Source organism: Lycorma delicatula, chromosome 1 (assembly GCF_047948215.1).
Source record: "Lycorma delicatula isolate Av1 chromosome 1, ASM4794821v1, whole genome shotgun sequence".
In the NCBI taxonomy this organism is placed as follows: Eukaryota; Metazoa; Arthropoda; class Insecta; order Hemiptera; family Fulgoridae; genus Lycorma; species Lycorma delicatula.
This window is the reverse complement of record NC_134455.1, coordinates 60,026,002-60,050,989: the sequence shown is the minus strand read 5'-3', so window position 1 is coordinate 60,050,989 and position 24,988 is coordinate 60,026,002. Positions and strand designations below refer to the sequence as shown.

The following is a 24,988-nucleotide window of genomic DNA, read 5'->3' as shown; positions in this document are numbered from 1 at the left end:
TTTTTTTGCAGTCTAATATTTAATTAATTATATAACATAAAAAATTTAATGTAAATAAGACGTTTAATAATCAAATATTTGAACAGTAATTTCTTCGTTGTGAGTAATTTAATTACATTTTACCTATTAAAAGTAATTATTTATTCGATAAAATTATTTAGTGTAGCTTAGAAGTTTGTAAGCTTTAGAAATTTTTATTACATATAATTTTCTCTTTTTTTAAAATTATATTTACTTTTATTATCATATCATTATTTCAATATTGTACTTAATAAACATTATGGTATTAGTGTCTTTAATCTTAGCAATAACAAATGTAAATTATCTTACCTTGCATTGTTGGAGGCAAATTGATTTATACGTAATTAGGCTAATTAATTATTTTCTTCCTAACTTGTACATTGCAATCTGTTCAACTAAAGAACAATAAGTAACTCTTTCCCCACGGCTCAATGAGATGAGGATGATATTATGACATGTAAATTGGGTGTTGTCTTGTACAGACTCAAGCCGACCATTACTGAGACGTGTGGTTTGAGCCCCAACCACGAAACTTCACCGTATTCACTATCAAATCTGTATCAAAATAACTGACTTTTACACGGATTTGAATCTAGAACATTCGACTTCGAAAATCAGCTGTTAGATAACTATAAAATGAAATTAAATAGATAAAATAGAATTCTTTTAATAATTTTTTTATACAATTTATTTTTTGCGGACTTCCGTGGCTGAGTTGGTAGCGTCTAGGCATTTCGTGTGGAGGTCCCGGGTTAGAATCTCGGTCAGGCGTGGAATCTTTTCATACGCTACCAGTTTCCATCAGGGTAGTGTCCATGCTACTGATGCTCGCTCTTACATAACTAAAAAATCCCTTTTTTAATCTATATTTTATTTTTAAAATGAATTAAATAAATACTACCTACACGTAAGATATAATCGGGATTAATCACAAAGAAGAAATTGCTCTTCCGTTTAAATATTCAAAATTTATATTTAAAAATCTTATATATATATATATATATATATATTAAGTATATTAATATATGTATATTATTATAAACTGCAAAAACAACTGAATTAAACATACTATTTAATAAAAAGAAGAAAGGAAATAAAAGAATATAATTAAAATTTCGTATTAAGAAAAACAGATTACTTAGCAATAATTTAGTAGTAAGTCTACAACTGAATTTAAGAAAGAAATTAATTTTTAGTATTAATATAATCTACTATTAATTCATAAAGAAAAATTAAAAAATAATTTTTTAATAAATTATTTTTGAAGTTTCCGTTTCTATATTGTCATAAGTTGTTTGTCGAAAAGATATAATTAAAATTTAATACTTACGTATTAAATAAAACAAACACGTTTCCAAAGTTTCCAAGATCATATAAGAATACCTCCCAAGCAAGCATTATTTTGGATAGGATTCTGCTGGGGAAACTTCAACAAGATTGTGTTTGTATACATCATCAGTATAAGAAGATAAAATAAAATAAAATAGATAATAACCTCTATTACGAAGTATGGCTCTGTTGAGCTTTTTAACTCATTTCTAACTCATTAATAAAATTTATTTATTTAAAACTTACTACAAAATTAAGAATTACTAAAACTCGATTACACTGCTACAAGTAATATTGCAATTCAAACGTCCTTACTTTTCAATAGCTAATATAATATTAAAGTATTCATTTTTTGTATTCTACACCCACTCCGCTCCTCGATTCTCATAATTAATTTGCTGTTCCATTAACATTGGTGATTACTTGGAACACCTTCCAGACTGTTCCAGCTGCACTGTGAATGGTGCGGCAAAATAATTTCTCTCAAATCTGCATACGTTTAGTGTATCACTAAAATTTAACGTAAAAAAAGTATAAATCTACATATTAAATGTATATATTTAATTTTTATTCTATGCTAACTAATTTTGTTGTTAAATATTTCGTCTATTTTTTTACCAAACGTTATCCAGTGTTATCCCACTTTAACGAATATCCTGCATTATAATGCTCAGAGAACTGTTTTAAAAAATTAGATGTAACTCCCAGTTAAAAAATTAAGTATTTACGAATAATTAACAATTGAAATAATAAAATATACTTTAAAAAAAAATTACTACACAAAAAAGTAAAATAATACTACTTGTAAAAAGTAAAGTTAAAATCTTTTTAAATTCTTCTTTACATACTGACGGTTTTAATTGGATGCAAAATTAGAAAAAAAAAACAAGCAGAAATCTATTAATCCTTTTTTGGCACCTCCATTTAACTTTATAAAATTAATTAAAACAGAATTAAGATAAGTTAGAAGGAAAAAAAATAACGCTCTTTCCATTCTTTTATTTATTTTGAAAAAGTTAATTTTATTTATATAATTAATTTTATTTTTATTTAAAATCTGTCAACAAAAAGTGCCACGTGGTTGAGAAAAATTCCTTTAGATAAAACGAAAAGGTGAAGAATGTACTATTGATAAATAATAATAAAAATAATGAAAAGAAACGGTGTTAAATAACTACTGCTGAGCATGATCTAAGGCTCTTTGGGGTGCAGCAGTATGTATCTTTTCAATGTGTAAAGTTCTTCAGCTGTTTATTTTTTAATATGTAAATAGAACTTGTAAATAGTTTCAATATAAGAATGACACCCGATTACAATTATTATCGTTACTCTGTTATTACGTGACAATCCAATATTAAGCAATGATAACGACAAAAATCAAAAGAAAAATGTATTCAAATCGTGCAAGTAAATGTAGTACTACGCTCATAAATAGCAAACAAATATTTTGGAATAAATATATAACGAATACATCAAAAAGATTTCCTCAATAAAATAAAAAAATAATAATCGAATACTTTTTGTTTGGTGAAGAGTAAAGCTTCAATATATGTGAAATAAGATGTTACAATAAGAAGGGTTGTAGCCCTGTTGTTATGGAAAGAGAGTAATAAATTTAAAAATAAAATAAAAATAATTTATTTAACTACTTTAACGTGTTTAGAAACCACAGGCCGACGTCTAAATACCGATTAATAATGATAAAAGTTGTTTGGTTTATTAAAAATGCCAAATCTGATCGAAAATTGAACCCAGAATTTCGGATCCAATTTTTTATTTCTTTTTAGAATCTGGGACCGCCGTTATGTATTTTTCAGAGGTTGAAATGAAATGGTAATTCTATAGCGTATGAAAATTCCATACCTGACCGAAATTCGAATCCGGGACTTCCAAATGAAAGGTCGAGACGCGCTACCAGTTGCACCATGGAGGCCGGCATCCACTTATGTCAGATCTTATATTGGACCTCACTTATATCTTATCCACTTATTTTAAAATATGTTGACTCTCATCCAGGCGAGTTACAACGCTAAGACATGAACCCACAAAAGGATGTAGTACAAATGCAAGATTTCCAGTAAAGAGTTTAGTATAAATTATCTATCTGGTTCATATATACTACATGTATGAATTGATTTAAAAAACTTCAGGGACTATATCATGTTGTAGGATTAAAAATTTTTTTTAATGAAAAAGCTGTTAATGATTCAATTTCGATTATAAACGGTTGAGAAATTATGAAATAATTTAAATGGAATTCAAATTTGGGAATTGGTTTGTGATTATGAAAATATGTGCAAATCAGACTAAAGTTTACATTATTCCCAACAGATAGCACAGAGATCAGTAAAATTAGCTGCTTTCCAGTCATACAGTTTTTGATTTAAACATCAAAATTCTTCAATCTAAGACTTGTAATACATTAGTACGTTGTCGTAAGATCTGATGAACGCTACAGAACATGTGAGAGTGATAAAAAGTGGAAGATATAAGCAGCTATGTAGGAAAAAGACAAAGAATGCTAGATCATAAATCAATATTTGTGATATGGAAAAACAAGTCAAATCAAAGGCTTTAATTGTCACACTGATATCTGTTAATTAACGCCTCCTCTAGGTATCTATCATTTCTACTGAATACTGTGTAACTTACTGAATACTGTATAACGTAAACTTCGCAACAGTCCAGATTTTATTAATTTACTTAATTTATTTTTTTATCATTTTTTTTATTTTATGGGTGATTTACAATATTTCTTTTTTTTCAGAACTACAGGCTTTGGAATTACAGAAGAACCAACCAAACAGGACAGTTACTGAAGCACCAACTGAACCGTATTTTGACGTCCCAATGCAAAATGTTACTGTACCGCTGGGAAGAGAAGCAGTTTTACTTTGCTCAGTATCCAATCTTGGCAATTATAGAGTTAGTATCTTGTTATTTTAGAAAAATATACATTTATGTCTTTTTATGATTAATGCATCTACACTGGTAGTTTTTAATATAATGAAGTAAATTTACTACATTTAAAATATTTATTGTCTTTCAATCTTACCGTCATTTTATTATTATTTTTTCTTAGCTATTTTGTAGTTTATCAACCTGTATTACATAATTTTCGTAATTCATTCACTATAATGCAAACATAAAAAATTAAACTTTTAGAAATTGCTAAACTTTGGTACCTAAATACAGTACTTAATAAATAAGCAATTTCAATTTTAGCCCTCAGATTAGTAGTAGAAGGAAGATTAAAGAAATCCAAAACAACATACATGGCATTTATAGTAAAGGTATTTGGTAACGTAAAGTGGAATAAAATAGTCAGAATTTAAAAAAATGTAAAGTTCAGTTATAGAAATGAAGAACAATTGCTTATTTTACAGCAACCAAACTGCACCAATAATAATCGAAGAACATCTGAATGAATCCGTAATAAAAACGGGAGTCCGACAAGGATATTCCCTATCCCCGTTACATTTTAATCTTTACATAGAATTAGCAGTTAATGATGTCAAAGAACAATTTAGATCCGGAATAACAATACAAGGTGAAAAGATAAAGACACTACGATTTGCTGATAATATAGTAATTATAGCTGATAGTAAAAGAAATTTAGAAGAAACAATGAACGGCGTGGATGAATTCCTACGCAAGAATTACCGCATGAAAATAAACAAGAGCAAAACGAAAATAATGAAATGTAATAGAAATAATTTAGATGGACCACTGAATATAAAAATAGCAAGAGAAAATATTACGGAAGTAGAAGAATTTTGTTATTTGGAAAGTAGTATTACTAAAGATAAACGAAGCAGGAGCGATATAAAATGCCGAATAGCATAGGCAAAACGAGTCTTCAGTCAAAAATATAATTTGCTTACATCAAAAATTAATTTGAACGTCAGGAAAACATTTTTGAAAGTATATGTATGGAGCGTAGCATTATATGGAAGTGAAACTTGGACGACCGGAGTACCTGAGAAGAAAAGATTAGAAGCTTTTCAAATGTGGTGCTATAGAAGAACGTTAAAAACCAGATGGGTGGATAAAGTGATAAATGAATAGGTGTTGCGGCAGATCTATTTAGAAAGAAGCATTTGTAAAAATATAGTTAATAGTAGAAACATAGGTCACATATTAAGGCGTCTGGAATAGTCGCTTTGATATTGGAGGGACAGGTAGATAGGTAAAATTATGCAGGTAGGCAACGTTTGGAATATGTAAAACAAATTGTTTGGGATGTAGGATGTACGGGTACACCGAAATGAAACGACAGACACTAGATAGGGAATCTTGGAGAGCTGCATCAACCGATCAAATGACTGAAAAAAAAAAATTAAATCCCCAATAATTTAAAAGTTGAGATTAAAGTAGAAATATTAAAAATGTGAGATGTTAGATGAACAGTATAACAATTACTAAAGTGACTTAATAAAGTAAATCGAAATATTGTAGATTCCAAACATTAACTTGATGTAACACTTGATGTATAGTCATATGCATTTACATCTCACATCAATATCACAATTTTCAATACTAACGTCATATCAAATATTATTGTAGAATATTATTTAAAACATGTTAAAATAATGTAATGTAAATAATGAATGTATAAGTTCAATAACCTATTACTACTACAAAAAATCCAGACATACTACAATCACCCCAAAAAAGTTCCTGAATTAGTTTTATTATTCTTTTTGTAGTTATTATTATTTATTGTTGTTAATAACCAAAAAAAATTTAACTTATAATTCTTCCACTTTTATTGTATCTATCATTATTTTCATTTGACGAACACAGGTCGGATGGATGAAAGTCGAAGATCAAACCATTCTTAGTCTTCATACAAGAGTCGTCACGCACAGTCCACGAATAAGTGTAACACAAGATAAACATGCTTGGAATCTTCATATAAGGCAAGTTAAAGAATCTGATAGAGGTTGTTATATGTGTCAACTTAACACCAGTATAATGAAGAAACAAGTTGCGTGTCTTGACGTATTCAGTAAGTATCATCCTTCTTACGTTTGAAAATTTTATTATACTCTTTTTTTTATCACAAAGCCAGTATGATAGATTACCCTAAATTTAAAAAGTAAAAAAAAATTGAGATGATATATTTATCTAAAGTCAGAATTTATGGTTTTAATATTACTCATATAAGCTGTAAATAAAATCTGAAACAGTATTTTGTGTTGTATTCACGATGGAGTCAATTATAAAACGTAAAAGAGGAACAGAAAGTACTATTTCTTTTTCATTATACGTTCTCCATTAACTCTGAACTCAGAACGTTCATAGTTTTTGCAAACTTCTTGTCATCATAGGATTTGCCTGATTGGTATCTTATTTTAGGATTTTTTTTAAATTATCCGTTATTTAAGGAATTGGAATTAAAAATTTTAAGTATGAATTGAATAAAAATGATAAAAAATTGTTTTCCTTACCTGTTTCCTACAAAATGAATTTGTTTAATCTCCATCTATTAGCGACAAAGTTTTAATTCTTTTTATAGTTTTTCCTATTATTTTGAAACATTTCTTAAAAATTAAAGGATCATCACTAATAATTACAATGTTATTATTTATGTAGTGATGCGCTTATAGTAGAGTCAAATCGTGCTAATTAATAGGATTTACCAATGTAATAAAAAGGTAATGATGGTATATATATATATATATATATATATATATATATATATATACTGGGTAGGTAATGTATGGATGACTTACATGACTGCTTTCGAAATAATAGATGCATTATATTTTGGTTACAGTTGACGTTTTATTTTCCAAAACATGATTTAAAAAGTTAGTAACAGCGGATTCGTGTTGTTGATCATTTTTAGTGGCTAGGGTCAGCTCCTCCTAACATACATACATTATGAATATGTGATTGATGGACTTGATTCAAATTCTGCACTGTATATACACACATAAAACATCTTAAAACATTAATTTTGTCATTTTAAATATATATGTTTAAATAATTATTAAAAGTTATAAATAGTTTAAGAACCATAAAAAAACATTAAAGTGAGATACACTACACATTTACGTTGAATACTTTCCAATAATCTGTATCACAATTTTATAATTTTGTTCCCTTATGCATCGCTTTGAGAGTTTAGGTTAAGCTATAGAATAGGTAGCTATTATAGGTTATGTTATATAGGCGACTATATTATAAGCTATGTATAGCCCTTACCGACTCAAACATCAATAATTCTCCTCTTTCTCAAAAGATAGAAAGCTGGCACTGAATGTAATGGCTTATAAGAGACCAGTTACTTGAAAGAAATGAAAAATCGAGACCTCAGGCGCATATACTTTTGTTTGTAAGCTCCTGCTGTGAAGAAATTAGTTTCACTTAACCTGAATAGAGTAAATGAATAAGTACTAACTATATATTTTAGCGAAAATTAGCAACCGCTAAGAGATTAAAACAAAATGGTGTATCGATACCGGAAGAAGTATAAGGTAGGAATCTATCTGCGATATTCCCAACTTAAGCAGCTAAGAAGGAAATTATTCTCTCTAATCACAAAAAGAAATTAAAGGGGAACAAAACAGGTTGGTTGTAGAAACCAGAGCAAAAAGATTAAAACCAAATTTCTTAACTTCAAAATTCAGTATTAGCTCATGCGAATACTCTAGCTAGTAAATAAAATTAATATAATTAACGTTCTTTTTTTTATACGTATAATCATTGTAATAATTGTAAAACTATGTTTTTGCCTGTTGTGTAATTGCTTATGAACAATGATAAATTATTTTTTTATTTTTTACTCAATAAAGTACACTTCTAAGCAAACAATTTACTGAAAATAACCACATATTTTTCATTGAAATAAATAGAAGAAAGAATTTAACTAAGTACCCTTTCTTAATAAAATGATATTTACTAGGTCGATAATGGCTTGTATCATTTTAAATCTTATTTTCCTAAATCACTGTTAAGTTTTAAAAATGCAATCATTTTGTAGCCATACTTTGACATAATCATATATAAAATAATGTTGAACAGAGGTTTGGCTTTAATGTAATTATACATTTAACCTTACTTCTAATCAAATAAAAGTAATAATTGAAAAATAATTTTTAACTTTTTAAATGTTTTTGAACGATATTATCTTCGACAATACAATACTCTTTTAAGAGAAATTTCATATCCAATTTATTTTGTGTCATTTAAACCTAGATTATCATTTACTTCGAAAACTTGTATCCTAACTTATTTGTATACACAAGTCCGATGTCATGAAGGTTTATGCAGCACATTACTGCATACGTATAGACACCACACTCATTTACATTTCGAAGACTGCTTTTGTTAGCGAAGTTTTACTCTAAAGTAAAACTTTAGGGTTTCAGTAATTCCAAACAGTTTGAAACATTCTCTCGTGAAGACAACTAGAATTCAATTTAACTAATCAACTGCGATTTTAGGTTGATAACAAATTCCTTAACAGTAAATAAGGCACAGATGAAAATAAGAAAAACAGAGTTTTTTAATTGGAATAGTAACAGTCACTTCAGACAAGCCTGACGTTTTGCTAATTTTCTTTAACTGGAACCCAGTTAGATCCTATTAAACCTTTATAATACAAGCTACTATTTTTCTAAATCCCGCCAATTTTTAAAAAACACCAGACGTTTATGTCATAAAGATGTAAATGGTAAGTTATACCAAATAAATGGTTAATTAAAGTAAACGTCCAACAACATAACGTTTTCTTTATTTAATAAAAGAAGATAGTAATAATTAACACTAACTAATAAATTCAACATTATTAAACAAAAATACAGTATAACCGGTGAAGGTAAAAAAATTTGGTTTTAAAACTAATATTTTTTACATAATTAAAAAAAATGACAAAAGGCGATGTTATGCGGCAGATTTGAAAATTCTAAAACATTAAAAACAATCAATGTATGTTGTGCGCAAGGATAAGGAGACATCTGACAAATTCAAAAACATCACTCCTTTGACCAGTCATAAGTCAAAGGACAGTGTGGCAAACTCAAAATGTTACTTAAGAATTGTATTCTGATTTCTTGTTACATCGTATATGGTCAGTCTTTAAAATGCTTATTAGTTCGTTCACAACCTACTTTCCACATATTTTCTGGTTTAATAATAATTGTATTTAATTCTCTCTTTCTCATATCTGATGATAATGATAATGCATGATGATGATGTCTGATGATAATACACGTCAGTATTGAACGAGGTAAATCTTTGAGTTATAAATATTTACAAAATTCTCTTCCAAGAAATATTAAATTCACTTAAAAATTTAATCGATGTTTTAAAAAAAGTTGTTGATGATTTTTTTATGTTTAAACTGATATAAAACTTTGTTTCTGGAATGCATTCTGAAGTAAAAAACAACGTTAGAAAATTACCTCGAAAGATAAATATATGAGTAAGATAGTAAGACTACAAAGCTGCAATTATAATCTATTTTTTAAGATATGACAGGAAATAAGTGTATTGTTGCAAGTTTGTTAAACTCGGTTCGACAATTCGTTTTTTGAACTGGTGTAATAAATATTGTTTACAGGTTAAAAGATTAAGTAACTTAGGCGGCTGACCGAAATGACCATTTCCTGTAGAAATCGTAGGAAAAAAAAGTGATTCTTTCATTTTCAAAAAAAATACATACGGAATCATGAGATTTAACCATTATTAATTATATTTTAAATAATGGATTAAAAAAAATATATTCAATTAATTTGAAATGTTTCCATTAATTTTTTAGAGCACAAATTAATTGTGAAAATAAATATTTTCAAATTCATTGCAAATGTCTAGTAACTAAAGTAGTTTACCATAGTTAAAAGTCAGTTGAATATTTGTTACTTTGCATTGATTATTTAATGGGACATTCAATTCGTTACTAAGTAAAACTAATTTTAGTTAAGGACAATTATTATGAGTGGTCTGATTACAGTTTTAATCACTTCTAAACAACTTTAAGCCAAATTGTTATTCAGAAATCAATTTTATTACGGCGAATCCCAATTAATAATAATTATTTGATATGTATACAATACTATGCACATAAAAACTACATCTATAAATTATTAGAACCGGTTAAAACGAAATTTTGTGATGAAGACTAAATCCAATTATAATAAAAAAATTATATTCATTACACTTGCGTAGTGGTTAGTACAGATATAAATAGTTTTTATTGTTTATTTATTTTTTAACATATAACAAATATGTTACACACTTTTTGTTTAGTGTATCTAATAGCGTAATGAATATACTTTTTTCATTACACCGTTTTTTCAATATACCGTTGAATGCGGTATTTTTTGGAGAACAGACATAGATCTCCAAATAAATTCATTTCTAATTTCTCTTTTTGAAATTTATATTAAAAGATATTTTCTCAAGCCTAAGTTGCTAAACAATGACATAATGCAATCTATGTATTACACGGATAATGAATTACATACCAAACGGTAACGTATTTAATAAAATAGGTAGAAAAACGTTAGTTTTTATTTTTCCTTTGAAGTCTTCATTTTCTGAAAATTATATTACATTGGTTTGATACATTTTAATATCAAATATTAAACATATTTACAATATAAAAATTTTCACTGCGTAAATTCTGCCGGTGAAAAATAAATCGGGCATTAATTTTTTTTATTTAAAAACTAAAGTTACGTTACACTGAAAGAAAAATTATTTACTCAGCAATAGAGTGATGTACAAAAATCCCTGTGATAGTCCTTTCCCTCCACAGACATTCATCATGGAGAGTGAAACAAGAAATGTTTGAAAACTTGTTTAGATTTCAAAATAAATTAATTGTAACAACAACCATAGCAATAATAATAACATATGTACACTAAAAATATAAAATTTGTATCTTCTTTGCACACTTATTATAAATTGAGTTAACCCGTCGTTGAAGGCTATCGAATTTAACAAAAAAATTCTTTGCAAATGAATTAATAATCTTTTGAAATGAATAATATTATTAGGCAACGGTTAGAATGTGAGAAATGTATATTTCATTCGGTCTATTGACTGAATTTACGATTGAGAAATTTTACTAAAATAAAAAGTGAGGTTACTTTACTAAAAAAAGAGAAAAAATGGAAAGCAATTGCTAAACGGCTGAAAATTTTTTATTCCAAGTCGTACTAAAGATGTCAGGCATTACTAAGCCTGGAGCTTATGAAAAAAAATTTCAGCTTTATTTCTTTATACTTCCGGGAACTCAGAGAAAAACTAAAAAGGAAATCCTGTTAGCGTTATAATTTTTTGATAAGTTATAAATTTATTTTTTTTACTCTTTTGAACCAACAGTTTAATAAACAAAATAAAATCGCATCTGTATAACTAACAAAATTTAAAATATTTAACAAATTTTAATCATTTTAACTCCTAAAATTACTTTTTTTGTAGAATAGCTACACACCTACTAACTCTGAGAAAATAAGTAGGACTAAATAAATGGATCAAACTTTCTAAATTCGAAGCTCAAAATTTAAAACTATTACAATTTGTAAAAGCCTTAAATAAAAACAGCAGCATTAATTTTCCGGAAGTGAAAGTTTTCAAGGTCGTGTTTTTGTTTTCACACAGCAACCTTCATATTTTAAATAGGTGCAAATTTCTTCGAACATTCACGCATTTTTAATATTCCAGAAAAATTTCCGGTTTACCGGTAATAACTGAAGCTACAAACCAGTTATACAAATACAAATAACAAAGAACTTGTTCAAAATATTATTATGGTCTCTCATATATCAATACTACCCTAACGAAAATGCATATTTTAGTAGTTTTTTTTCTATCACTTTTTTGTTTTTAAAAAAAACTTCTCTGAAATTTTATGTGTATATTTAGAAAAATTCAAATTCTATTTATATAAATGTAAGTTCAGAAATATTTTAATTTATAAGTAGTACTTGAAATGTATTTTTGTATTTTTAGGAAGAAAATTTCTTTGTACCTATTTTTGTTTGTAGAACATGAGCATCTAACAAAAAAGATGCAGTTTCCTTTAAACATTACTTGAAAGACTTTCGAAAATTAATATTGCAATTTTCTTGCTGTCTTGAAACAAAACAATTCTGATTTGAATAAAATAAAATTTATTACCTGTATCTTGTCGTCCTGCTTCCTTACCGAAAAAATAATAAAATATAAGAGTATATTTTATATATATACAAAAAATATATTATAAAATATTAATAAAATAAAATACCAGGCTGCCAGATATGATTTTTTTTTTTTTTTTTAGTTTCTCTATAAAGATCATTTCCTATGATAATTTGCCAAAATTTGTAATTATCGGAATTTTTACTGTAGAATTTTTGTACATTCTATTTATACAGATATTATTTCGTTCGTTCTTTCTCGTTTTCATCTGATCAGGAATTTAGTGAAACGATAATGTTTAATTAAGTAGAAATCGTAGGTAAAACTTAACAAACCCTACCATATATAACATATTAATAATCTCAAATTAATTCTTAAGACATCATAATATTGGTGTGGCTTAACAACTTTTCCCACATTCTATTAAATTTTTTTCAGTGAAATCCTATACTGTTTATTGAGTAAAGTAGTTTGTTTTTAAATCTTTATATTTCTATCAAAATAGAGTATTTCGTCATTCAAAGAATTAAAAGAATATATTGTAAAAAAATTAAGACCTCAATCCAATATTTCCTTTAGGTAATGTAACAGAAAAATCCAATGATCAATAAATATTTATTAACCCTGACTACGAATCGTTGTTGCAATATTATTTCTGTTTTTTTTTTTTTTTTGGTGACAGTTGATAATATAGTGTGAACAAAAAAAGCAAGTATCCTTCAGAGACAACTCCGCAGATAGTAGAGTTTGTCATTCAGAGTCGCAAATTATTTTTTCCGACTCGGAAAACATTTTCAGTTAAGTAGATAGAATTCATTGGAGTTACTTCTGACAGATCAATCTCAAAAATAACATGTAAAATTAACGTCTAAAATATTATTCATTTATTTATTTATACAATTTATATATTACGAAATAAATATGTTTCCTAAATATTTCGTATTTAAAATGTTTAAAATTCCGCTTCCGGTAACAATTTACAAGTTCAAAGCAACTACCTGCAGTTTCTACACTACTTCTACGACCTTCTTATGTAGTTATATTTATTTATTATTTACTTAAACTTTATCAGTAAATTCACATTCCAGATATTATCCTTAAAAACTACTCAAATAATTTTTCTACTCTTAAGATGTCTAAGCGGCTTAGAGTGCGGCTAGCACGTGTTGCCTACTGTATTTGGCTAACACTATAGTCGATTGCTTTTAACTTTTCTTATCGATGACGACGGATTATCCTTTAACCTATAACAGCTTAGCTGACACGATAGTCATCTACTAGGTGATAAAATTTTAATCGACCGAACCCGGATTCAAACCAGGTATACTTTGTTAGTTTTCATGACGAACTAAAAGGGTGAAAAATAATGCACGAAATCATATTTTATGATCACTTTACTCGTATTTTCATTAAATATATTATTCATTACGTCACAACCGGCTGAAAAACTACGAAATTTGAGCTATTAACTTGGACATTGTAAACAATATAACCTATACCATTAACTAAGCAATAATTAAATATTTAAACCCAATTAAAAGCAAGAAAGGACAAATATCTTCATATTTGTGTATCTGCTGAATAACAAGAGATTCATTACACTGACACTGATTTATTTTACGGTGAATTGATTCTACACGTATGTTCTGTGTAGATAGATATACCTGTCACATTCATCTTCATAAAAAGTTTTCTTACATAATATTATACCCTTTATTTTAGGATTTTCTTGTTTTACTTATAAATCTTATGAGTTATTTTCACTCAAAATTATTACATTTTTCATCTGCTGCAATACTAAGGAAATAAGCTACGTAACAAATGGCCCGATAAAGTACTGTAGTTTCTTCAAGTTGGGACTCCCGTTATGTGTTTTTATAGTTACTTGAAAAAAATTATTTTATTTTATGAATTTTTACTTTACTTCAACAAATAAAGTAAAATTTTATTGAACAATAGATGTATGAAAGTGAAACATGATTAATAATAAAAAATAATCGATTATCCTTTCAGAATTGTATAAAATGATATGTTTTAACATTAGAGGAAACAATATATTAGTTGAAAAAACTTTTGCGTAGTTCTGTGCAAGAAGATCGACTTTTCGTTTCCGATATCGTCACTATTTTGCAGTCATAAACGCGCTTATTTTAAGGGTGCAATGTGCTACTTACGTTTGATTAACGAGTTTAACCTACACACGTAGGAGTGTTGGCTGTCATAGACCCAATCGGGCCGATCTCTGTTACAATTGTAGTTACAGTGGTCGCAAGATTAGAGAGTGTAGGGAAAGAATGAAATGTCTGGATTGTAGTGGTAGTAGTATTGATCATCGTACCGGAGGCTTGAGCTGCGCTTTACGGGAGCATGATTAGGGCAGTTTTATCGAATGCAAATAGGAATATTCTCTCCCACAATCTAGTGGGGGAACTGGCTAATGATCTGGGAGCTGATTTCTTAATCACGACGGACCCTAATCAGTTTACAGCCGAAAAGAGAGTGTAGTGCCTAGATATGGCGGGAGATGTGGCCATACGCAATATCAGTGGCAGATGGGGCTTTCAATTGTTTCATAAATCACAGGGTATCATAGCTATTGAATTGACAGACGCTGTTTTGCTAGGAGCTAATGTCAGCCCAAATTGTGACTATCAAGACTTCGAAAACTATATGTGGAGTCTTCATGACGTCATCACAATATCCCCGAAAAAGGTCATTCTGATGGGCGACATTAATTGTAAGGTCGGCGCGGTAGGCAGTTCTTAAACGAATAGAAGAGGCGAAGTCCTGACAGAATTGGTGATTTCTATTGGTTTATACTGCTTAAATGATCAGACGCATTCATTTGAAGCGAGAGGGCATCATTTCGTGTTGAACTTGACCATCATGGGTGGAGGCTGGGACCATTCCAGGTAAAGCTGGAGGATCCTGAAGGACAAGACTGCCAATGACCATCTTGCCACGATGTTAGAGATCGAGATGCCATCGAGATTGAGTCAGAGACAGGTTGCAATAGTTGTATACAATGACGCGAGACCGCTGGCAGATGGTCGAAGGCTGTCACCTGAAATTCTTCAAGAGATTATAATACAGGATATTGCTCAAATACCAAAGGTAGGCATCATCTGGCAAATACCAAAGGTAGGCAAATACCAAAGGTAGTAGGCATCAACCGGTTTATTGGTGGACCGAAAAAATTGCTCAACTTAGGAGGAACCAGTAGCGGTTGCAAGCATAAAGCAGCGGTTGCGAGTGGCTGATGGTGAAGAGTGAAGAGGCTGCCAGGAGTTATGTCAATGCTAGATGCGTTCTGAACTACGAGATTAAAAAGTTAAAAAAGATGAAATGGTGGGAGTTATGTGATGAATTCGACGCCGATCCGTGGGGGCGGACCTATCGGATTTCAATGAAGCAGTTTGGTAGGCGATTACCCATCCTCACGGAAGAGTCTACTTCTAGACAGATATCTAAACTCTTCAATAGGAAGGAGAGTGGCTTAACCGAAATCGTAGAATGTGATCGTAAGAGATTCACGCAGGAGGAAGTAGTCAAAGCGATTCATCTGCTGCGTGATCGCAAGAGCCCCGGACCTGATGGAATACCGGCGACGGTCATAAAAGGTCTAGCAAGTAAAGTGCCCTGGGAGCTGACCGACATTGCTAATTTCGGTCTTGGGACCTCAAACTTTCCCAAGTGTTGGAAGGATTCAAGGTTGGTCTTCCTTCCGAAATCTACTGAAAATGTTTCTAATGTTGGTTATAGACCACTATGTTTAATTAACAAAATGGAGAGGGCCATAGAAAGAATGCTAGCGTCTCGTATGATTGAGGAGCTTAATGCGGGCGCTGGCATTCATACGAGTCAGTACGGCTTCTGGAAAGGACGGCCCATTGTGCAGGTTATTCAGAAAGTGATTAACTGGGCTGTTACGGAAAGAAGGGGCACCTGGAGGACCGGAAAATACCCACGATCATTATGCTGGATGTACGCAATGCGTTCGGGTCTGTTATCTAGAATTCAATAATGACAGCGCTTGCAAGAAAGGGAATTAGTCCCTATCTACGTAGTCAAATAGCAGAGTACTTGACTGAGGGTAATTGAAACCGACACACTGGGAAGTAAATTAACATTCCAAGTCTTTGGCGGGGTGCCTCAGGGGTCAGTCCTAGGTCCCCTATTATGGTTATTGGTGTACGATAGGGTTCTTAATCTTCCCATGCCGATAGATACCCAATTAGTGGCGTACACCGACGATCTCATAGTCCTAGGGAGTGGCAGGACGGAATCAGATATAGAAGAACGTGGCAATATGGCGATAACAGTATTATTAACTGGATGGTTAATCAAGGGCTGGAGCTTGCTCTATAGATATGTATGTTCACCACTTTAACAGTTAGAAGACGTACTGGCGGAACAGACATGAGACTGGGTGTCCGGAGTTACCGGAGGTTAAACAGGAAAAGAATAGAAAAGGGAAGGGAGCATAGCCCCGGTCATGAGGGCCGGCATGCCAGGGTGTGTTGGTTACGATGATCGACTGGTAGCTCCAGAGTCCTTAGGCTGGCATGGAGGATGGGGCAAAATAAAAGACCCAGACTCGCCTGCTGGGTTTGGTACCCGGGGTTGACTTCGTCAAGCCCGGTTCTCCCTGCTCAGTGGTTAGAGGCGTGAGGCGTTTGAGATTATATACCGAGACCCGGTCTCCGAGGAGGGGCCCGAGAACGACATATTCGGGTCAGGTACACCTCTTCTCGGAGATTAGAAGCAGGCGATAAAAAATATCCTCCGGGGGGGGGGGGCTGGACTGTCATGCCGGACGTACTGCCGGTAGGTCGGGAGGTCCTCTTAGAGTTGAAGGACGCTCACCTGGGCTGAGCTTTACTTGACTGTATGTCCGGCCCAAGTGAGTATAAAAAAAAATCACCGTAACTCACTGCTTAAGCGCGTGTGTAAAGTACAGGAGTACCCCAACATAACTTCAAATTCAAAAACCTCTTTCTTGAGCGTAACTCAAGAATGACTCAACCAATCTTCATAAAAGTTTCACATACGCAATTTAAGATTCACCTCTATTGCATACCTAAACTTTAATGAAGTTTGTCTGGATGTTTTGGATATTCTTGAGCCACAAAATTTTATACGTAGGCCTAAATTTTATTTATAAAAGTGCAATGATAGTCAATATGAAGTCAATATGAGTGCATGATAGAAGGAAACCTGATTTAAGTGAATGATATTTTTGTATTCCACACATCTCAAAAAGTAAAAGAAATTCATTTTCTCACTATGCGACCGAAAGTAATACCGTACTTTTTTTGGAAAAGTCGGTAAAAAGAATTATTTAAAAAAAACTATATTTACTGTAGTAATTAGACATCAAAGGACTTGAAGCTTGATCAATCCCGTTTACTAAACTAATATCTGACCTCTGCTTAACAACCGTGATCTTCATTATCTTCAATTGGAGTTCTTCATTCCTATTTAACACATCTAATAAATGTATATATGTTAGATTACTCCCCGACTGATTTACCATCACGGGTCCTCATCACCGATATCTCCGTATCTTTTAAGGGTAGGAATCTTGCAATTCTACGTTAATTTTTTTTACATTAAGAAAAAAGATATTTGAAAGCTCATCTCATAACGGTTGCTCGAACATTCTTAATGATTTTCAAGCTCCGTAAGTTATTTGGAATTTAGTATAAATTGAGTAATTTTTTTAAATTTTGGATTTTTTTAATTTTCCAAAAAAATAAATCATCCTTAAAAATATTTTGTCATAATTCAGCATGTAACCATCTCTCATATAACCACACAGATTGGATTTCACACACTAAAGTATGTTTATTTTTCTTAAACTCCCTTGAATATTTTCGCAACCATCTTGCTTGGTGAAAATTAAACTTTCTAAATAGCAATGTTCTCAAACTTGAAAATAACGCAAACTATAGAAAAATCCTTACTGTGAACGGAGGGAAGCGATTTCATTCCTCCATAAAATTCCATAGACGACTTCATCTAATCATAGATTCATTTTAAAGAGTTACGTTACGTCCATCAACCTCACATAGTACTACTTTACAATTTAGGTACGCATTGACGCCTGATGAGTGCATTTAGCCGTTTTAGTTATTCTTCAATTTGAACTTATTTCAGGTAGCTAAAATCATTGACAAAGAAAGTTTAATTCTAATAATAAATGAGTAATGTTTATTTTTGATTGCGTTCACCTTCATACAACTCTCCTTGATTATCTCTTTTCAGATTTCTTATTTAATCTGTACTTTTCAAATTGGTTAAAATGCTTGTTTTCGGTTGCGATAAAGTATATAATTTATTCTATACTTATATTTATTTGTGATATGTATATCACAAATATTAATGAGAAAATTTTATCTTTTAATAAAGTTTAAGTATGAAATAAGTTACACGCATATTGAATATAATAAAATTAAAAAGTTAAATACTTTACAAATATTTTAAGTTGAACCTCTTCTGCTAATATCTTTAAGGTATGCGGTTTTTTCTCGTCAATAGAAAATAGAATGTTAGTTCAGTGTCATTAAAATATACGAGATATATGTTGAATTTTTACTTTTCTTTTTTTAAGAGACGTTTTATGAGATTGAAAGAGAAATTTTCTACGTATTCGTTAAATACAATGTTTTATGTCTTTTAAGAAAGTGTAAAGATAAAACGCCTAAACGACCTATCAGGAGCTTTGTTACTTTACGACAAAGATTACGTAATAAAAAATATAGCTTGATCCTATGATAAAAAATTGCATCAAACAGAATATTGTTATTACCGATTTAATGATGTAGGTGTAAAATGAATTCTCTTAAAATAAAAAATAAACTTTCAAATTATCCCACAATTTTAAGATTACTGTTTGCAATAAAAAATCCCATCCTTAAAAGCAATCTTATTTAAAAACGTAAAATAAATTATCATAGAAACTTTTGTCAACCTCTGCTGTGCTGATCTGCCAGCAAGTATCTTAAAATCCTAATAAATTTTTGGGCAGGAATTAAATCAAGCATAATTAATTGTATCGATGTAATATAAAAAAAATCCCGGCAACGGTCCTATAACTTTTCCGGCTTCGCTCTTAACAAACCTTTATTTCAAATTCATCGTTGCGTTTTTAGATATAATTTTAATATATTTACTTAAAATCTATAAAAAAAATATGAAATACAAATAGCAAACGATTTTGGAAATCTATTCTAATAACAAATTTAGTAAACGATTTAAAAAATCAGTTTATACATTGTTCCTAGAGATCCTGGCGATATTTCACTACGTGGTATCGAATATAACAATCTTATCTCACGTAAAATTAATAACGTTGTACATTTCCCTTATAAGGAAACGGTTTAATCAAATCTCGCTCGTTATCATTTTAATGGCAGTAAAAGAAAAAATATTAGTGTGAACTCGGGTAAAACCTTACCCGCTTGCCTGTAGCGGTCCAGACTAGAATTGTCTTAACCAATTTAACAAGTTTCAGTCATATCGTAGCTATTTATCATTCGATTTGAATAAATAGGGTTTATTATTATAAATGTCTTAAAGACTTATCTAATAACCTATTATTTGCTGAAACTAGTACTTCAGGAGTGATTAAAAAATTTAAATGGCCGCCATTTTTAAACTTTAAAATTTACTTATTTTGTAATTCCACTAAAATATCTCAGCCTATGATAAGTTTTTATTTAAAACATACAAAATGACGAACAGAGGGAAAATAAAGCTAGATATGGGTATAAATACGACACATTGCATTTATCCGCATGAAATTTTTTATTTATGAGTATTTTGATGTCCTGAATCAGTCCCTGAAGTTTGGTCAATATCTTCCTGGATATCCTGTCAGGGAAAAATTAAAAAGAATATGGTACTGTGTTGCCGCCTTGTCCGAGGGGTCGAAAATCAGGCAAAAACTGATAAATATAGCCAAATATTTGTGCCAAATTTAATTTTTTTTTTAGTCAACGAGTTTTCAAAATAATGTTGAATATCTTTCCACTCCTAATTCTGATGGACTTATAATTTTGGAATTTTTATTTTTATTGTGTGCTTTCATCATACTAAAGCTCAAATTTCTTTGGCCACTACTCAAAGAGAGTCAAAAATCTTAAACGGCAAAAACTACCACTTCCTCTTTTTTAATTTTGTTCAAATTTTAATGTCACCAATTCCCCATATAAAGAAATTATTTGACCCATTTTTGAAGAATTTATGTTGAGCCAATCCGGAGTTATTAATCAAAATGTAGAACAACAATTGTACATACGTAAATATATCTTCCGGGTTTTTCACGGGATTTTGAAACGTCGATATTTGCAAAAATCCCGCATCAAAATTTTGGGCTGATTTATATATTTCCATTTACAGTTACAGCTGCTATAAAGAAGCAATAGAGCAGTAGCTGAGAACATCTTAAAATGAACAATGAACTAGCAATTGCAATATTTTTTCTTTATTAAATGAAAAAAATGCTTTACTAGCTTTTTATTGTAAAATAGCAGCCAATTCTATTGATATATAATGTAGACGATTAGATTCAATGAATAACAAGCTTTAAAATGAGCATTTATGAATTGGAATGCGTAAAAATGGATTTTTATGATTTTTCATTGTTGAGGTCTTGCTATTCTATACAGATGTTTCCCCGTAGTCTTACAACGTTTTCACGCGTTCTACCTACTGCTTCCACGCAGTCCACAAGCAGGATAATCTGCTTGTTCACTTGTTGCAAATTAAAAATTTCTTTATTCTATTATTTATTTAGATAATTTTATTATTCTTTTACAGAACATATAAATTTAATTATTTCAAAGAGTGTTGTAGAATTATTTTAAAGAGTGTTTACAAAATTCTTCTGTATATTTTTTTAGTTAATAATTTTTATGGATCTTTTTATAAATTAAAAAAAAACAAATAATACAGAAAGTAGATGTACACCGACTATTAAAGTATTAAGAGACAAGATAAAAGTTATCATTGCTGTTATAACTGTAAGTCTAGCTAAGAAACAGTATCCATAATGTGATTTGTTTTTTTATTTGAAGCTTAAAATGTACTGTGAACAAATAGTCTGTATAAAGGTTTAAGTATGTCAGGTTGTTTAGTAAGGAAAATAAAACTCGGTATTAAGGTAATAAAAATATAAATATTCTTAGATTCATGTTGCCGATCTGGCAAATCTAGTTTTAATTTCTTGGACTCTTGGAATTTCTTGGACATTTTCACTTTGTATAACTATTATTACTTTAATTTACCCAATTTATTTAGTTCCTGGTTTAGTCTGGCTCTCCTATTACTTTCTCTTACTTTCTATTACTTTCTAGAATTGGCTGCTATTTTACAATAAAAAGCTAGTAAAGCATTTTTTTCATTTAATAAAGAAAAAATATTGCAATTGCTAGTTCATTGTTCATTTTAAGATGTTCATTATTGATGATAAATTTAAGACTTGAAATTTTTGAACGATTCGTTTAGTTTCTACACATAAAAAGGTCGTTTATATCAAATCTTAGCGAGCTGAAATGTAATCATATTTAAGATTTTATGAGGGCCAAAAAATTGGAATTTTTAGTACTACAGAGTTGTATAAAAAGAAGAAATATTTTTGTCTTCTAAAGATTTTCTTTTTCTTATAATACTTGATATTTAAAAATATAATAATTGATATAATGTTTGATATTTAAAAAAAATCATAACGATCTGTATTATGGTAGGATAAAACGGAGAATTTTATTTATTTACTCTCTATAAAAGAGCAACTTAGCAGAAAAGAATTACTTTTTTAATAACATATTTCGTGCAATGTTATAAATTAAAATTAAAGTAATGCCTTATTTTGTTTTTTGGTAGACTATCAAATTGATGCCATTTCTTCCTTCCTGTAACTTACTTCAGGATACGAACAGCGCATGAAATAAGCAAATGATCACCTTTGTATTTTTAACATATTCCATAACAATGAACTTCATGTTCTTGTAGGAATCGTTCTGTTAACATTGACAGTTAACAATATCAGCGTCATTTCTACCCATAGATTCTAATAACATCTAATTTTTCTAGGGGCTTCCAAAAAAGAAAGTTCTAAATTCAACCGGTACATTTTTGTATTTAATTATTTGTAATCAGAATTTTAATTTTCTTCGTTTTGGTACTATTTTTCTTAAATTTTCTTCGGGCTACTACTGTATTTATAAATTGAATCGGTAATGTGTTTTTAATTTTTTATTTCAGTTCATTTCATTTGTAGATGTCAAAGCCTGAAACTTAAATAAATAGTCTTCGACTATTATTTTTTTTATTTTGTGAAGGAATTTCATCTAGTGACTCCAGTTTTTTTTCTCATCCTTAAGTGAAGAATTTTTTCAATGAAAAAGTATATTACTAGATAATTTGAAGGTTTTTTTATCAGATTTTCATTTCTTAAAACTGAATTCTCACACGAAATGTTCTATGTCTGATATCACTCTGAATAGCTAAAGTATTTTCACACGAAAATTCAAAAAAATTACTTGAAAAGTTTAGAGAAAAAATAATGCATATTTCTGCATTGCAGAGAGCTTTGGGCTAGTCCTGATAAAAGTTTCTTTATTCATTCCTTTTATTTTCTCTTGATTCCTTTTCTTCTTTGTCAGGACTCTCGTTTCTCTCTTTAAATTTTTTTCATAGGGCGAGTTTTTATTCGGGCTACTAATAAAATTAATATAAAATTTAATTTTACCTTAAAAAATCGGGTAATGAATTAAAGTAAAATTAAAAACTGTATAATAAATTAAAAATAAAATATCTTAATAAAAGGCAACCAACTTTCAAAAAACCTACAAAACATGAAAAACATAATGCTTTTTCAATTTAAACTTTAAAATCTAAGTATTGTTTTTGTAATGTTAGATTTTATTTTGAAACTCACCTCGAAAATCGAAATTAAAAAATATTTTTTAACATTTAAAGCTTTTTTAGTCGGTTATATTTTTTATTTAAATTTATTTTATACTTCAGAAATTACTCATATTTTATAAACCTAGGTTACAATTTCTATAAAAGAATTCTATTCTAAAATGAGAATAAATATCTTGTTTATATTCATTTTATTATTTCGCAAAATAAACTTAAAAATAATTAAAAACACCCCATCATTTTAAAATAATAATAAATGTGATTATAGACTTGACTTAATTTTGTATTTACTTCCTGTCCTACAAATCTAAAACTTAGTGTCGTTCACCGCTTAAAAATTCATTTGTAATAAGGAGCACATTTAAGCCTAGGGGATTAATAATTAATCTATAATTATTAATTTTTAGATAATGATGTTAGATGTTAACAAAATGTTCATTTTTTAAATTGAAAACGTTAATTTAAGAAAACACGGCCTCAGTTAATAAATTGGAGATCTGATATAAAACTAAACTAGTAACGCTCTGTAGAAAGAGTAATGAGAGTAATGAGTTATTTTATTTTGTCAAATTTCAATGTAAAAAAAGTGTTGGTTGAGAACCTTCCCAATATACCTTATTCGTTTAAATAGATAATTAACTTACATATTATTTTAATTATGCTTTCATAATATTATCAAAGTTTATTTATTTAATAGCAAGCAACCTCCAAGTGCGCAGAAAGTTCTTTTAAAATTCTATTATTTTTTACATTCGAATAAACTGTCTCTTAATAAATGATGTTGGGAAAATGGCGGGCGAGTAGATAGCGAAAAATGTTTAATCATTTACTTTTAATAAAACAGTTTTTAGTATATTTGTCGGTAAACGATGTAATTTAAAAATTTTGTTTAAATTATTGTTTTTTCTTAGTACCCCCAGATATTGTTGATGATGGAACAAGTTCTGACGTAACAGTGAGAGAAGGTGACAACGCTACATTGACGTGTAAGGCTCAAGGAAGACCTCCACCTAAAATTACTTGGCGTAGAGAGGATGGCACTGGACTTTTATTAAAGAGAAACAGCAAGGATAGAGATAAAGGTGAGATTTGTTGTTAGTAGTTGATAAAATTTCTGTATTTCATGTTAAAATGCCTTTAAACATAATCTTACGTAATACCATAACTTTACTTTTCAGATTATTATAGCATTTTTTTAATTATTTTTCTAAGAAAATTAAAAACGACTATCGCTGCGTAGATTTAGATTAATTTTTATTTTAATGAAAATTTCTAAGTCCCGATATAATGAAAGCTTAAGGTTTGCTTTCCTCTGAGCTGGGTACATATTTCTCTACTAAATATCCAGTTGGCCAAATAAAAATATTCAATTTTTCGTTATATTAAACCGTTTTTCAACTTTATTTTTTTTAAATACAAAATAATTGTGAAAATAATTATCAATTCACATGTTTTATTTAACTTGGCACATATCTTCACACATGAGTTTAATGTCACACGTTTCAAGGTATACAATGATGGTTACATTACTAGTATATTGTAACCAACATCATAACTAGTGGGGGATTTTTGT

General features: G+C 29.5%; 1 protein-coding gene across 1 annotated transcript in view; it reads left to right on the top strand.

Annotated features, from left to right (window-relative positions):
• Positions 1 to 24,988, top strand: part of LOC142318111 (neurotrimin-like) — a 345,553-nt gene that overhangs the window by 181,275 nt on the left and 139,290 nt on the right. The window contains exons 2-4 of the mRNA XM_075354646.1: positions 4,118 to 4,275; positions 6,157 to 6,361; positions 24,327 to 24,497. Coding sequence (XP_075210761.1) covers positions 4,118 to 4,275; positions 6,157 to 6,361; positions 24,327 to 24,497 — 534 coding nt within the window. The remainder of the gene's footprint in view (positions 1 to 4,117; positions 4,276 to 6,156; positions 6,362 to 24,326; positions 24,498 to 24,988) is intronic.